The 16,235-nt window shown below is 41.3% G+C and overlaps 2 protein-coding genes across 4 annotated transcripts; both read left to right on the top strand.

Moving 5' to 3' along the window:
* Positions 1 to 493: 493 nt before the first annotated feature.
* Positions 494 to 12,389, top strand: zng1a (Zn regulated GTPase metalloprotein activator 1A). Of its 3 annotated transcripts, none has more exons than XM_086111767.1 (16): positions 494 to 533; positions 940 to 1,073; positions 1,399 to 1,485; positions 1,894 to 1,990; positions 2,138 to 2,229; positions 3,821 to 3,880; positions 4,521 to 4,558; positions 5,687 to 5,733; positions 6,293 to 6,379; positions 6,462 to 6,506; positions 7,106 to 7,162; positions 9,316 to 9,367; positions 11,075 to 11,143; positions 11,271 to 11,336; positions 11,478 to 11,604; positions 12,062 to 12,389. In XM_086111767.1, exons 2-16 carry the CDS (start codon positions 974 to 976, stop codon positions 12,127 to 12,129), a joined length of 1,092 nt encoding a protein of 363 aa, XP_085967893.1. In that variant the 5' UTR covers positions 494 to 533; positions 940 to 973; the 3' UTR covers positions 12,130 to 12,389. The 3 variants fall into 3 exon arrangements, with proteins under 3 accessions (XP_085967893.1, XP_085967894.1, XP_085967895.1); XM_086111768.1 differs by having other exon boundaries at positions 518 to 596; XM_086111769.1 differs by lacking the exons at positions 494 to 533; positions 11,075 to 11,143 and having other exon boundaries at positions 541 to 1,073.
* Positions 12,390 to 14,091: 1,702 nt separating this feature from the next.
* Positions 14,092 to 16,018, top strand: foxd5 (forkhead box D5). The gene has a single exon (XM_086111599.1). The coding sequence runs from the start codon at positions 14,426 to 14,428 to the stop codon at positions 15,389 to 15,391; it is 966 nt and encodes a 321-aa protein (XP_085967725.1). The 5' UTR covers positions 14,092 to 14,425; the 3' UTR covers positions 15,392 to 16,018.
* The last annotated feature ends 217 nt before the right edge of the window (positions 16,019 to 16,235 follow it).

The raw sequence follows: 16,235 nt of genomic DNA on the forward strand, positions 1-16,235 counted from the left end.
AATTATATGCAATAGGAGGAAAAAAAAGTGACAAAATAAATATATAACTGTTTACAGCCTCCGAGCCAATAAAAGACGGATCTACTGTGTCCCCTTGTGAGTTATATTGGTAATTACATCCATGTAAAGCGTTTGCCGTGACGACAGTGTGTAAAATATGTAACATTTCCTCAGCTCAACATTAGATTTTGATTTACCTTTATAACGGGTATTTTATTAATTTTTTACGTCATTAATGTTTTATCATATGGGCCAAATCGGAAAACGGTATTGCTGTTCGTCGTCCGAGACGGACTGTTAAAACCTCAAAGGTGAACAGAACGAGCTCACACTTTTTATGTCATAATTATTTTTATTATTTTTTTAATTTTAATATTTGATTCACGCGTGTCTCGATTGTGTGTTTTGGGTCTCTTGTTCCTCCTGTGCACGTTATTTTTGTATTTTGAACCAAATAGGAACCTTTAATACTAGTCACCTTATCAGCCGGTCTGTCAACAAAGGTGCACACTGTTACCTCTCTTGAATAAACGGTACAGCCACTTTTTCATCAGTGAAATCGTCACACTTTGCTTGATTGTGTGGTTCATTGCAGTGTAAGGCAATCGTTGGTGTTGCTTTGTAAAATGATAAAAGAGTAGTTAGTGTGTTGTCACCGAATTCGAGAGGGAAAAGGGATGGATCATGCTAGCTAGTTGCTAATGAATGAATAAAAGAGGACGAACATTGTTTAAATCTACTTTTAACCACGGCATGATACTGACTGACATTTACCTTTCTCAGCTACTGTAAATAAGCCGGCCAAAATATCTCCTCTCATTAAAATGCCTCATAAGGTTGACCGAATTGACAGATTGTGTCCAACAGAACTTGACATAATAGTTGTTCGCAAGGCAGATTACTTGTGTTGCTTGTTGTGTCTTTGTGTTGATTCAACAGATCATCCTGTCTGTCGCCTGATGGTCTGAACACGATGGAGGATGAGGACGATTGCCCAGAGTTGGTGCCCATCGATGCCCAGCCAGGTGCATCTACAGAGCAGATCCCCGTCACCATCATCACTGGCTATCTTGGTGAGAGACACCTTCGAGATTGGATGGATGGATGGATATATAGACACACACACGCACACACACAGACTTGCTGTTTTTTGTCACCGCGGGATACCGTGTGACCATAATACTGCCCAACCCTAGTTGTAAGTCGAGGTCCCATTGCATGAAATCCAAGAATATACTTTTGCCAACTCGAATATAAGTTCCCACGTAAATCCCTCTTTCTTGTCATTTACTCCCATAAAGTCGTTATGGAAAGTTTCCAGCCTTGATCATTTCAAGAATTTTGCAACATGACTTGTAAACTGTGTTTCAGGATTAATATTTTTCTCTCCTTTTCTAGGCGCTGGAAAGACCACACTCTTGAACTATATTTTAACAGAACAACACGACAAACGGATTGCGGTCATACTCAATGAATTTGGAGAAGGTAAAGCCTTTGTGTTGATGGCACTGACTGGTGGTCCTAGCTGAAAGTTTGGTCGTTTTCCACAGGATGGCAGCATAGCTACAACTGAGATGGCCAACGATGACTACATTGACTTTCCATTTCTAGTTGTGTTCAAAATGCACTTGTAAATGGAATTTATCAAATATCCTGGAGAGCATTTGTTGTCCTGAAGATTAGTACAAGATATAATTCACAGACACACACACACACACACACACACACACACACACACACACACACACACACACACGCATATATATATACACACACACACAGTATATACAGTCTATATACAGGTATATATATAAAAACAGTGACAAATAAGTCTAATAAATGGTGTTGGGTGTATTGAGCGATAAAGCGTTAACATGGACAACTTGCTTACAGGGAGCGCACTTGAGAAGTCCCTAGCCGTGAGCCATGCTGGGGAACTTTACGAAGAGTGGCTAGAGCTGAGGAACGGCTGCCTCTGCTGCTCTGTCAAGTATGTGCAGCGACGAGATGCTATGCAAGTTATTGACATTCTGCATGAAATTATTAATGCATTCAGTCACGATTATTTTATTTACTGTCCATCTTTGGCTCTTGCTACAATTTTTCATTGCATTTTCGTTTTTTTCCCCATTTTCAGGGACAATGGACTCAAAGCCATCGAGAACTTGATGCAGAAGAAGGGCAAGTTTGATTATATCCTCTTGGAAACCACAGGGCTTGCTGATCCAGGTAATGCACAAATGCCCATTATGAGCAAATGAAGCAGAGGTTGGTCCTCAGTGCCCCCCCTCCATTTGCTGCCTTTGCGATTTGAAAATTGCATTCCGCTACACTGCAATGTCGAGACAGTATTGAATTTGATTAATTTTTCAGCCCTACTTCTGACATCCCGTGTTCTCTTAACAACCCTTGTCGATCCTGCGGCTTCTTTTGGAACACGGAGTGCAAAAAAGCCACCAGTTAGAATTCGGCGTCTGGAAGCCAAAGGAAAAGATGAGCATTTCTTTGTGTTGACGCTGATTCTAAGCTGAGCTGATGTGTATTAGTCTAACATCGAACACAGACATGGGTCAAGCTCTGAAGTGTAATGTAATGTTTTTGTCATGTCAAGTTTGTATTAATGACATTCGTTTGCTGGTTTTATAAGATTTTTAACATCTGAACCGAGTTTGGGAGGGAAAAAATTGGCAAATGTGTGCTTGCTTGTCTATTGTGTGGTACCACACACCCCACATAATTCTGTCAATATATCAACATGTAATCATGATAATAATAATAATAATAATAATAATATGGTAGCACCATCCTATAATCTGACCTTTACAGACTATAATCGGAAGGGAGGTAAAATGTCCACATTTGACCAGATTAACCTTACATCTCTTCAGTTCTACTGATCATGCCTGATTTGCATCCAGGGAACAACAAAACACCTCCAAAGCCATACAACCCTCACGTTTGAATCAGGAAATCACTATTTGGCCATTTTAGGATAAGTCTGCTGCCAAATGGGCCTTGTCAGGAAGTGACAGAAGGTGTCAGGGAGGGTGGACATGCGCCAACTGGATTCTTGCGCTGTCGCCCTCTTCAATTCTCTTGACATGTTATTCGACCAGACAAGCTAGTTATCTCCTGCCATTGGCCCCACCACTGCTGTCAATCATAGCGCCATCTTTAGAGGAGGGTATGACGAATTTTGACCCTCCATCCGGATGACTTGCATGAAACGTCGCTCCAAAACATAGTTTTCATTCCACGGTCATCAAATATTTACAATTCTTTTCTATTCCCAGCTGGCAGCTTGACACAAAGCGCATTATGTGAACATATGATGTGGCCGCCACAGTAACACAAGCGACCTGTGATGATTTCTTGGATGAGAAAATGAGAGCAAAATGAACATAGCAGCTGGAGATAAACAGTTGAAAGCCTTGGATAATGATATAATCTGCCTCTCAGAGCTCACTTGGAACTAAAATATTTTTTGGGGAGGTAATCCTCCTTTGTCTGTAGATCAAAAGTGCCATAATTGAATTTTGTACAAAAAGTTTCTCGAGTGAAAGTAATAGGACAGTAACACAATAAGCACACACACACCCAAAACCCGCAGATAAATCAGTTATGTCAGTACTTGAAGCCTGTCATTCTGTGAGGAAAATATTAAAAACAAATTTACATACATTTAATTGTACTTCACTATAATTTGTATTCATATTTTTCCGGATAATTCCAATTGCATGACCTCGATTGAATCAGAACTTACAGGTTTCCTGGTTTGGGTTTACCTGAGACCATAACATCTCTTGTGTTTGTCTTACAGGCGCCGTTGCTTCCATGTTTTGGGTTGACGCAGAGCTGGGCAGTGACATTTATCTGGACGGTGAGTGAATTCATCTCAACTCTTGTTGGCAATCATTGTTGGCTTCATATAAATTGCATGTTAAATGAAATAATAGTGTAGAGACGGCTATATTACATTCAAACACCGCTATTTTTAATATTGACATGTTGAAATCCATCTAAAAAAAAAAGGCAAGGCAGCTTTATTGATCTTGCACATTTCATGCACACGGCAACTGCATGCGCTTCAAAGACGATTTGCTCCCCGTACTACATCCTTCAAAAGCACTCTTATCATCCAAATATAAAGAACTTAACCGCTCTAGAGAATAAATTGTTTGACCAAGTCCAAATGACGGTTAAAGATTGTCCTGGGAAAAGTGATTTAAAAACAGTACAATAGGAATGGTTATGTGGATCCAAATGGTACCTAGTGTTTGTGTGGATGGCAGATTTTGTTTGGTTGTGTCCGCGAAAATGAAGAGAAAGCTTAGCTGTCTGCTGTGTTGTTCCAGGACAGTCAACCAAAAGTCAAATTTGTTGGGAGGAAAACGTCTCTCGTCTCTCGACAACACAACAGACTTGAAGTCAAACGAGCAAAAGGCCGCATGCAATTTAGTCACGAATGTGCACAACCTGTTAGGGATTTCTTGAACTCTTAGCAATGTTGTTTCTCTCAGGTATTGTGACCGTCATTGATGCCAAGTATGGACTCCAGGTATGCAACTGCATTGTGTTTCATTAAAATTTCCACTGAATTGAACGTTCATAAGGTCACCACATCCTTTGTGAAAAATAAGACCTTGCCACGCACATTAGCAAGAACCCCCGAAAGTGTGAGTAAACTGTTTTTATTTCAAGATGGAATAGCAAAGTATGCCTGTCTCTCATGCAGTACTTGACATGCGCATTCAAATACTTTGCCACTTTTAAGCCTGATTTAAGTTTCTAAACCTATGAAATTCACAGTTTGCAAGTGCATAGCAATAGATAACACACAATAGCAGTCTCAGATACACATCCTACCCTCCCGAAGGTATTTAAAAAGAACAGGGCAAGTGACACCTGCATAATAGGCTCTTTGGCGAAGGTGTCGAGCCTGCCCAAGTGACGCCTTTGGTGGCCGAGGCGGGATGCCAGAGTGGAGAACTTCCAGTGACGCGGTCATTCCAACATGTCTCTCCCTTCATGTGTTGCGCAGAATATCCCATTATCTCAAGACGCCAAACGTTTTGACACACATGCAGGCATGTCAGTTTGACACATAGGATCGGGATTGCCGCTCCGCTCAAGATTGTCACCCTGCTTTCATATATGCAACTCTTAAATATGACATATATTCTTACTAGCCCATTTGAAAACCAAGTATGTAGTATAGTGTGTGTGTGTGTTTACAAAATTACACTGTCATGATGATATTACAAGACGAAACTATGAAGAAAATAATATGACCATAGAAGGGAAAATTAAGTTGAAATGTTTGTTTTTTTTTTTAATCGAATTTTACCCCAAAATAAAGTACACAGTTTTATTTTTAAATCATGAAAATAAAATTGGAATGTCTGAAGAAGTTGGAATATGAAAAAAAAGTATTTCCTTTAGAAGTAAATAGTCATTATGAGTTAACCGGACAAAACAAATACATTTACAATGTATTTCTGGGAATTAAGTCATAATACCAAGAGGAAAAATGCCGGGCAACCTGCGAACGCAAATAAATGTAAAGTGAGTTCTCGTGGTCGTGGTCTTCAAGTATTTAAAATACTGACATTTGTACATGGAAGCCACAGTTAACATGCATGTACTGTCAATGCCCTTAAAAATGAACATGCTTCTTTTTTTGTAGCACCTCAGAGAGGAAAAGGCTGACGGACTTGTGAATGAGGCAGAAAGGTTTGATTTTCTTTTTTTTTTATGTTAATATGAACATGTTGGTATTCGAAATAGACAACTTTGTATTTTCCACATCTTGTGATGAGTGGGATTCTTGCCAGTCGCCACCCATCTTGTCGTCTTTCAGTTTGTGACCCCCCTCCCTCCCACAGCTGCTGTTTTGTTGTTTGTCGGACAAATACCGCTGTTGAAGTAAATACCCATTTGCATGACACTTTTGCATTCTTCATCTGTGTTTGTATTTGAACCTTTTTAACCCTTTCATGCACCCTGTAACCTGATAACATGATAAGCTGTCCACTGTAGTAACTGCTGTCCCTGAAAGGGTTAAACTTAATCAGCCCTTATGAATGCTGACTGCCCCCCTCTCACCCAAATCCTGATCATGTACGATGAAGAGCATTAATACTCATCACATAAATGATCAACAGATTGAAATTAATGATTGAGGAATAGAGCAGTAATAGAGGCAGTAAATCAGAATTGGCTACTTGGACCTACAGTGTAATTCCAACGTCATCGTTCAGTAGTCAGAGAAAGTCTTTTGGATCTCTTGCAGGCAGATTGCACTCGCCGACCTGACAATTATCAACAAGACCGATCTAGTGAGGGAGGAGGAGCTTGCTCAAGTCCGAGATGCTGTGAGGTAAGCTCTTTGTGTGACGTGGGCACATCTTTCATATGATGGATTTGGAAGAAGGTATAACATTTGCTGTTCCCACCCCCAGGTCAATAAACGGTGTGGCGAAGATCCTGGAAACTCAAAGATCAAGGTAGTTAGCGCCATCGTGCTCACAGCGGGGTCTTTTTTATCGTGAGCCTCTCTGCAGCCCGCCCCCCTCCCCTTCTTTGTTTGTAAAGTGTGGCAGATGAACTCCATGTGCTGCCCCTGCTCAGATCTTCATATCAAAGATGAAAGGAGCATAGGCATGACATAGCACCAGAGCGACCACCTCCCCTTCCTCCTAGCACACGCACACACACATGATGAAAACATACACAAAGTGATGCGTCCTGAGTAAGCACCAGACGTACACTGGTGTCCAGTTACCCAGGGTGCCTTGCTCCCTTTGACCCGGGGTCGTTCTTCTTACGGGGGTCGCATATGCGTGTGTTTGTGTGTGCACGCGTGCGTGTAGGTGTGTGTGTGTTCGTCCACCCCTCCCAGTAAAGTTCATTCAAGGGCAAGGAGAGGCCAGGGTTAATCAAAAAAACCTTTTCATAACAACGCTGAATCCATTTATTTTGCATCACTTTTAAGCGCCGTGTGACCAAAGTTTCTACCTTCGCGTTAACCCTCAGAATGTGTAAAGTGATGATTAAAATTTTAAAAAACTCAGCAGAAAAAGTCCGATTTGGTCTTCTTCCACAGGGTGGACCTCTCGGCAGTTCTCGACCTTCACTCTTTTGACAGTAAGGATGGAGCAAAGTGAGTTTGACCATACACGCGGCATTCAATTCACAAGAAAGAGACATTTCACTTTTCGTTCTATTGGTTTTCTCCTTCAACTGGTTTATGAGAATAATGTTGCGATAGTACAAGTAAAAACATCAATTCTTATTTATTTATGGTTAATTCTAGGAAAGAAAATTAATTTTGAGTAACCCAATACCTAGGGGGAGGGTTGAAAATGATATTTTATGACATTAAAGTTACATTATTAAATGGGGACAAGGGGTGATCATAATTTCATGAGAAAACATTTTTAATATTTCAAGGACAAAAAGCGGATCATTGTATGAGAATTAAGTTATAATTCCGCAAAACCAAAATGTAATTTTTCAAGACTAAAGTCGTAAGTAATGATGGGAATAAAACTGTATCATAAAATATTACATGGGGAAAGCCTCCCACAAAACTTCAAAAAAGAAAACAATTGCAACCCCTAAAATTCAAGAATAAAGTGATTGCATTACAAAGAGAAATATTTGCATTTTATCTGATTTCAAGTTTTCAGGAAAAAAAAAACGTAGAAGCATAGAAAAAAGTTTTACGAAGATGAAGGGAAAAGTTCAATAGAACTCTTAATTGAATGTGAATAGATTTGTATAATCAAAAGACAAAATTGTATTTTAATGCGAATCATGTTAGATTATCATTACGTTATTACAAGACATGCCAGTGTAACTAATGAAGCGGCTGACGGGCGTAAATGGCCATGCTATTTGTTATTGGGTAGGTTGCTAGGTTACAATGATATTAGCGTTCTGCCTCGACGGCCTTTTGTTGCTCGTCCGTCCGAAGCGTGTAGCCAACAACCTTTAACAGTGTTGCTCGCAGTGTTTCTTTTTAATTAACAGACTCTTTTATTGAGGCCCCCTTATACCCCGCGGTGGTCATCATATTGTGTCCCCCTTTTCCCCTCTGATAGAATCTCATTCTCTTGAATAGAGTCAGTGTTCATCCCTTCATGTGAATGAAACGGTCCGCGGTGTTAAAGCTCTCTTACATGCCCTTGGTCAATGTGTGTGAGGCCAGCTGCAGAGGATTAGAGCCGTGTGTGTCCACTGGCTCCTGAGGAGCCCCCCCCCCCCTTTTCCAGCAGATAGCTTTTTTCCCCCTCGCTTTAAAAAGTCGGGGAGAAGGTGTGTGTGTGGGGGGGGGGGGGCTTCTACGTCTCCCTGGGGCCCACGTTGGCTGTTTGAAGCGGATCCCCCCCGCCGCTGCTCCTGTGTGGTACTAACTAACAGCGCATCAGGCTCAAACTGCTGGGCGCAACACTTCTGAGGTCAGCAAGACTGGGAGGAGGCAAGGCCCGATGGAGAGAACAATGGGCTGAGTTTGTTTGGTGGCCGCAGTGGGTGTTTTGTAGGCTTTAATTGCCATTTCTCAAGTTTTTACAAGTCCATTGAGGGGAGGTGGTGTTAAGCACTGATTATACTGGAGCATGGGAGGGGGTGGGGGGGGGGGGGCACCTACTATATAGCAATCCGCAGCTGAGGAAAGCAGAGATACGATGTATTTTCCTGCCAAAACAATTATTCAGAAAGTTTCACTTGTAATTCTTTGGGCGCAGTGAACATTTGCGCAATCATTATTTTAAAATGGAGGAAATTGTATCATTCATTGGCGCGACGGTGAATCACGCCTGACTTGTGTGGCTGTTGGCACGATCTTTGTCATGGGTATTACCGTCACCCATGGGACAGGAGCAGAAGCAAAAATACTGTGCTGGATTTTTTTTTTTTTTACTATTGATCTACTTTTGAAAGAAATAGCGTTTTTAACCATCCCTATTCACACAAAGCTTCAAAACAACACTAAGAAAAACAATACACGCATGTGCATGGATTGCTTCTCCTCCCACGATGGAAACTGTGAGCTGTTGTTCTCAAAAACTTCCACTTTGAGGCCCGTGGTGGAAAAAAAAAATGTTGTCATATAAACAAATGGCCAAAGCAATGCCAGTTTTGAATCTGCTAGCTGTTAAATAAATGTATTGTTTGAATGGGCGACAGCACTTCTGTTGTGAGCTGAACAAATTGAGTACATCGAAGGATCTCAGTTTCACTGTACTAATATATGGAAGACACCAAGATCAGAAAAAGATCACATGGTAATCATATTTCTCCTCTTGACAGTCTAGCAGAGAAGCTGAATGTTGTGAAACCAAGCAGACCTCATCTTGACAAGGTATTGTCCGTCTTACTTTTTTTTTTTTTTTTAATTCACTCCCTTCACCTTTGTATTTTGTTTGCTAATTTCTTTTGACACATCATTTCCTGCGAGAGTAAGGTAATTCGTTCTCCTTAGGGCCAAAACTTCCCCGCATCCCCTCAGGCAGTGACACCACCGTGAAAACTCCCTCCTCTGCTTTTTTAATTTTTATTTTTATGGTGATCAACTTGAAAGCGTTTGATGTTGTTGGGTTTTTTTGTATTATGTTACAAATAGACTCACTTTGACACGCCTCTGCGATTAAAAAAAAAAGTTAGACTATATTTTACCTTTTTATAAGATGATATTTAACCATACAGTTCAATATGGAATTTGTCGTTTTCCAAATGTATTTTTGAAGCTTTCTTCATTAGGCGTTTTCTTTTGAAATTAGCTTAAATGGCTCATGAACTCAATTTGGTTTCTATTGTTTCATGCCCATTCAGTTTTACCACAGGATGGATGCAGATGAGACGTGTTTGTGTGTGTGTGTGTGTGTGTGTGTGTAAATACCGCTATTGTCGTCTGTTTGCTCCACGTTCCCTTTTCCCACATGAAGCTTAAACCCTCCCTCAAGTTACCCCCTGCAACACACGCCACCCCTCCCCAACCTTTGCTCTTTTCATGTAAATGGAACGGCTGTTTTTCTGTTGTTATACCAAATGACAAGGAAGTGTGTAACCTTAACACTTCAACACAAAAACAGCAAACATCTGCAAAGTGCCCTTTTAGTGCCACAAGGAAGTTTAGAGGGGAGGGTGAGAAGTCGGTGGCGAATGCAGGGTGGGCTAGATCAGGCTTTTGTACGCAGATGGAGAGGTGCCGAGTGGAGTTGCGGTTTTCGACATGATCATTGACAACGTCATCAGCCGGGGGTGTCTTTAGTTTGACCGTCATATTGGCTTTTTTATTCCACTGTCCTCTGTGAATTAAAAAGTAGAACATGGATTTTTGAAACTCTGGCGTAAGAGCAATTCTACAAGACATACTGTACACTGACAGGTTGCAACATTTGGACCATTTGCACAAAACAAACACCATTATTTTGCCAGTAAGTCAGACACATTTTATCCCCCCCACCCCCCCACCAAAAAAGAAAAAAAAAAGACACATAACTTTAGCATTTTAGCTTTGTGAACGTAAAACTGTAGTATGAGAAAAAAAATGTTGGACTATTCCAAAAGAGGGGGTAAGATTGAGAAAAAATGTTCACAATAAAAATTATTGGAACAAATTTTGCAATTATGAAGTTTTAAGAAAGGACTGCAGAGGTGTCAAGAGTTTCAGTGAATTTTTGTAAAGTTTTCAAATAAAGAGGGAAACTGCTAGCTGCAAGAATAAAGTTGTGATTTCATGATTTTACCTTTGTTGTAAGATTACAACTTTATTATTGCTCAGTCCAGGTGGAAAAAAATCCTGAGTCAAATTTCATTTTACACCATTGTCAAAGTAGTTGCACTGCATAATACTGGTGTCACCCCAACACTGCAACCACGTCGTTTATTTATCTTTGTTGAATTGTCTTTCTCTCAGCACTTTTCGTAATCTGGCTCTTGCGTTTGATCTCATGACGTTGTACTTAATGTGTGTGGCTACTGTGTATTTATGTCATTGAATGCAGGGGGAAAAATGGCACATAATGTTGTGTCATTTGTTTTAAAATGAATCCTCTCCTATTGTCAGAGTATTTTAACCGTGACCTTTGAAGTGGCGGGAAGTCTTTCAGAAGATGCGCTGAATGTTTTCATTCAGGTACAAACCCATGTGGTGATCCTCGGCTTTGCATCCCCGCCCCCCTTCCCCAATTATCTCCCTCACAATGCACCCCTTTGAGAAAGTAAATCTTCTCTTCTTTTTTTTTTCCCCACACATTTTGCAGGATCTCCTCTGGGAAAAGACGCTGCGAAACAAAGAAGGGCAACCCATGACTGTCATCCGCTTAAAGGTACAGTAAAGCACAATAGTCGCCTCGGTGGCGGGCTGCCATCAATAACCTGCTCCCTTATCTGCATTCAACGGTCCCGGGCCCTTTTCTTTCACCGTGGGTTAATCTGTCACTAGTATCGTGTGACGCGTGTGTTCCTAGGGAATGGTGTCACTGGCAGCCAAAGCCCACCAAGTCATGCTACAGGGGGTCCACGAACTGTATGAGCTTAATGAGACTCCCCAGCTTTGGGATGAGCAGCCGCGGATCAGCCGGCTGGTCTTTATAGGTAAAGAAACTTACACAGCCTAATACTGTACACGCATACACACACTGCTGTTCACGCACGTTCCCTTCATTCATTTGCGTGAAAGCTACACTTGCTAATGTTCACTAAATGCAGCTAATGTGTAACGTGGTCGTTCAGGCATGAATCTTTATCACTAACAAGGACCAGGGAGGAAATTCACGTGACATCTTATGGACCCATTTGAATGATATGTAGAAGTTCCTTTTGGAATAACGATTACAATGCAATCTCAGCAGGCAATTGAACTGCACATTTGTTGGGTTAAAAAAAAAAATCAATATTACAAGGTGAGTCGTAAATGTCAACAGGTTTTTCACGTATTTCTAGATTTTTATGTCTCTTATAAATAATTACCACAGGCTGATATCACTGATTTGACACCGTCGTGGTAACATACGCCCATGTGATGTCAATTTCTGTCTGTGCTGTTTCTCAGGAAGAAACTTGGACAAAGAGATTCTCCAACAACAATTCATCTCCACTGTGCAACAAAAACACAAATAATCGGAAGCTCTTTTCCTGGAATTGAGCCAATTCTACAGCAAGTCTTCTGATTTCGCTCGATCAAGAAGAGACGGATTGAGCTTCGTGGAGTCACTCAAGGTGAAGCAGCATGCCAGAGGTTCGCTAATGGTAAATGTCCTGAAATTTGGAAAAGTGGCGTCTGACAACGACGATGATGATATTAGTAATATGATGTTACTTGTGTATACAATGGAAGTTGCACGTAACACAGATTAAAAGACTGTATTTTTTATTGAGAATGTAGATTTCACAATGAAAATCATGCATCTCCAAATCTTGTTTCCCACCGCCTTCACACCAAAAACAAATACTTGGATTTTGCATATACAGTACACATATTATTCTTTTCGCACTAAAACATGAATATTTGTTGTATTTAATTTTTCCTCATGAAAAAATGCAGACTATTTTGATTGAAAATGTTCCTCCACACAAAAACAATGTTTTTATTTTACATGAGAGACAGATTTTTAAAATCCTAGAACTAATTGATCAATAATCTAAATTTTATTTCGCGGCATTAATATATTGTAGCCTACATTTTCTGAGGTAACATACATTGCGTTTGTAGAATATTAATTAAGCGGCAAAATACAACCGTTTTTATCCATCTCGGCGGGCATTGAATCCTTGTTTTTCCTTTTTCGTTTTATAAAAGCATCAGTCAATGTAACATGTAAAAAGTATATTAACATTTAAAAGTTTGTCTGATCAACCCAATGAGAAATTTCTGCGCAAATGCATTTTAAAAAGCACAAAAAAAACCACACCCATGTGCAGAAGTCAGCTCGTTCTTTGCCTCTCATTATGGACTTGCGCTTAAATGATTAACAGGTCCGTGCTGACTTGTTGCTGCTTTCACCTTAAATTAAGTCTGTACACGCCATACTTGATATTTGGTGCCGTTTGAAGCTACTGTGCTGTGCTGCTATCATGTGAGAACCATTAGCCTTCTCACACGCACGTGCACAGGTCAGGTGAGGAAGTGGGTGGACTTTTCCCAGCGCTGCTCATTTGCAATGGAGATGTAGTTTTTGTTTGTTTTGTTTTTTAAGCACATATCCGCTCACTTTGCTTTGATGACAGCTCCCGCTTTATTCAAGGCCGAGTCGTAAATCCCCCGAGCCCTTGCCTGGGTTGAGCCGAGCGGCACGGTGCAGCTGTGGCCGTTTCCTACTCGATTCTGATGCTGATTGGCCTCGTTTAGAGCGGCCATTGCTTTAGTTTCTGCACTGCCCGGCGGGGCGTCCCTCCACGGCCATTATCATGGTCATACCCACCCCCCAGCCACGCGGGCATCCCGAGGTAGCAAACGAAACGAACCCGCGGTGGGAGTGGGGAGGAACTTTGCTGATGAGCTTTTAAAATACTTAATCATAAAATATAACTTTTATCTTACTGTTTTGTTTGATGCAAGACAGCACAGACATTATATGGAGCTGTATAATATTAAGAGCGTTAATTTATTCTTACTATTGAAAATATGTTATCCATATAGCGCTTTCATTTATAGCGAAGACTATTTGTTTAGGTTTAGTTTCGAGGTGAGATGGACCAGCAACACATTGTATTATAAATCAGCATGTATTGTATGTATTGTATTGTATGTACATTAGTTTATGATGAACTATAAAATATGAACTTCTTTATCACATATGACCGATTCTTTTTATGGAGAGAGATTTTTTTAAGTAAAGCAGGAAGTCTTAATTTATGTACGTACAGTATATAACTCATTTTACCAATACGTTTACTTACACATGAAGAACCAAAATCAAAATACAATACAGGATTTCTGGTTTATGTGAATTATACACGATAGCAATAATACAACTAAAATCAACTAACTTCACGGGGGATCATTGTTAATTTCTGATAGTCGATAATGCTAATGTGTAAGCTCCAAATGAGTGGAGCGTCAAATCTATAATATCACTTTACCAGTGCTCGGACGATTCCCATTCGGAAATGCATAGAGATTTAAATATTAACTAACGTTTGCCTGAGTAGATTGACTCCCCCACCTGTTCGATCTCCTCCTTTGGAACCCCGCTGTGGTGGGGGAATCTTGTGATAGGTCCACAGGACCCCCACCCCGGGGGGGTCTACCCTGCTGGGCAAAAGCCTCCCATCTTATAAAGCTTCTTACCTCCGGTCACAGCAGAGGTGGACGAGCACAGGCACTTTTACGCACGAGTGCTTTTGGGTTTTTATGCACGGCGCGTCGTGCTTCATTTTACGGGGCTGGGGATTTTGAACGTTTGTGAACTTTGCCATGACACTTTCCGGCGAATACGACTCTTCCCCACACGCCGAGTTGCCTCTGGAGGAGGACGAGATCGACATCGTGGGTGAGGATGAGCCCGAGCCCGCGAATCGTTACACCGACCTGGGCGTCGGGACCGAATTGGACTCCTCGGGGGCGGACTCTTCCGCCGAGAGCGACAGCGGCTTCTGCTCCGAGAAGGCCAGCGGTGGGAGCCTGGTGAAGCCCCCTTACTCCTACATCGCCCTTATCACCATGGCCATCCTGCAGAGCCCCATGAAGAAGCTCACCCTGAGCGGCATCTGCGACTTCATCAGCAACAAGTTCCCTTATTACCGGGAGAAGTTTCCTGCTTGGCAGAACTCCATCCGGCACAACCTGTCCCTCAACGACTGCTTCATCAAAATCCCCAGGGAGCCGGGCAACCCCGGCAAGGGCAACTACTGGTCCCTGGACCCGGCCTCAGAGGACATGTTCGACAATGGCAGCTTCCTAAGGCGCAGGAAGCGGTTCAAGAGAAATCAGCCCGACTTCGGGAAGGATGGATTCGTTTTCTACTGCCGGCCTTTCGGGTACCCATACACGGTGCAGGGGCGCGTCAACCCGGCCGCTGTGGGCTATGCGCCACTACGGGATGGCGTCACGATGCCTTCCTCGTCCTATCACTTTTTGCCGCAATCTCGGACCCAGGGCACTGGACCCAAAGACTTCAGAACTACAGAAACCACCGAGCGCACTAGTCGTGGCACGCAAGCCAAGTGTTCCTTCAGTATAGACTCTATCATAAGTAAACCGGCTGCTATTAACGGGGGTTCCCATCAGAACCCCCTCCCTCAGCGTTATATGTCGAACCACGTGGCCTGCTTCGTCCCAACACTCGTGGAGAACTCCAGAACTCCTTTTGGACCTTCTGCCATGCTGAGTGATGCCCCTTTCATCAGTGAACAACTTAGACGTTTATACCCACACACCTGAGGTGTTATTATTACTACTGTATTAATATTTTGAGTAATGTTATTCTGCTTGTGTTTTTATTATTTTTAAATTGTGTCATTATTTAAGACACGTGTTGCTCATTTCTTAAAGAAATATTTGTGTTGCATGATATTTATGTTGACTTAATCTCGAAGGAATTCTTGCATAGTTTAAGAACTTTTTACACCCCCAAAAAGATTTGTTCTCCAGGTACCACCGTCAGAGTGGACGTACACTACCATTTTAAATGTTTCGAGACACTTGGCATACAGAAATGTGTAATTGTTTCAGAATGTTTGATTGGTAGTGCACTTTTAATGTTATTTTAAGTAACTGTAACATTATGCACAGTTTGAACATTCACAATGTGCTTAATCATTTGGGGCGGGGGGTCCCAAATTCAAATACAATGTACAGCGCAAATTAGTTACAAATCTCCCTAACGAAATGCGTAAATATAAACAGTTATTCAACTTTAGATGCGAACCTATTTGTATTAAATGCAACTGAACTAAGGTAACAATTCTTTCGCTTCCCATTGGAGGGAGCCCGCTCACAACATTGATCGGCACTGGCTCAGGCAATATACGTATAATAATAATAATAATAATTCATCAGTATCATAGGTGTGCATTACCCACTTAATAAGCAATACAAAAAGTTTGCATTGTAAAATTATTTTGGTTGGTTATAATAAAATTGAGTAGTTTTTAAAATATGAGCTTTAAATTGAGGTGCCACTTGATTGGGGGGGGGCGTCATGGCAAAATGGTGAAGGAAAATTACCTTTAATTCACTGTTTGTTTTTTGATGGTTTTGTAATTATTTCATTGCGAGGATATAG

The sequence above is a fragment of the Hippocampus guttulatus genome, chromosome 5 (assembly GCF_054856545.1).
Source record: "Hippocampus guttulatus isolate MCC_2025c chromosome 5, RoL_Hgut_1.0, whole genome shotgun sequence".
NCBI lineage: Eukaryota > Metazoa > Chordata > Actinopteri > Syngnathiformes > Syngnathidae > Hippocampus > Hippocampus guttulatus.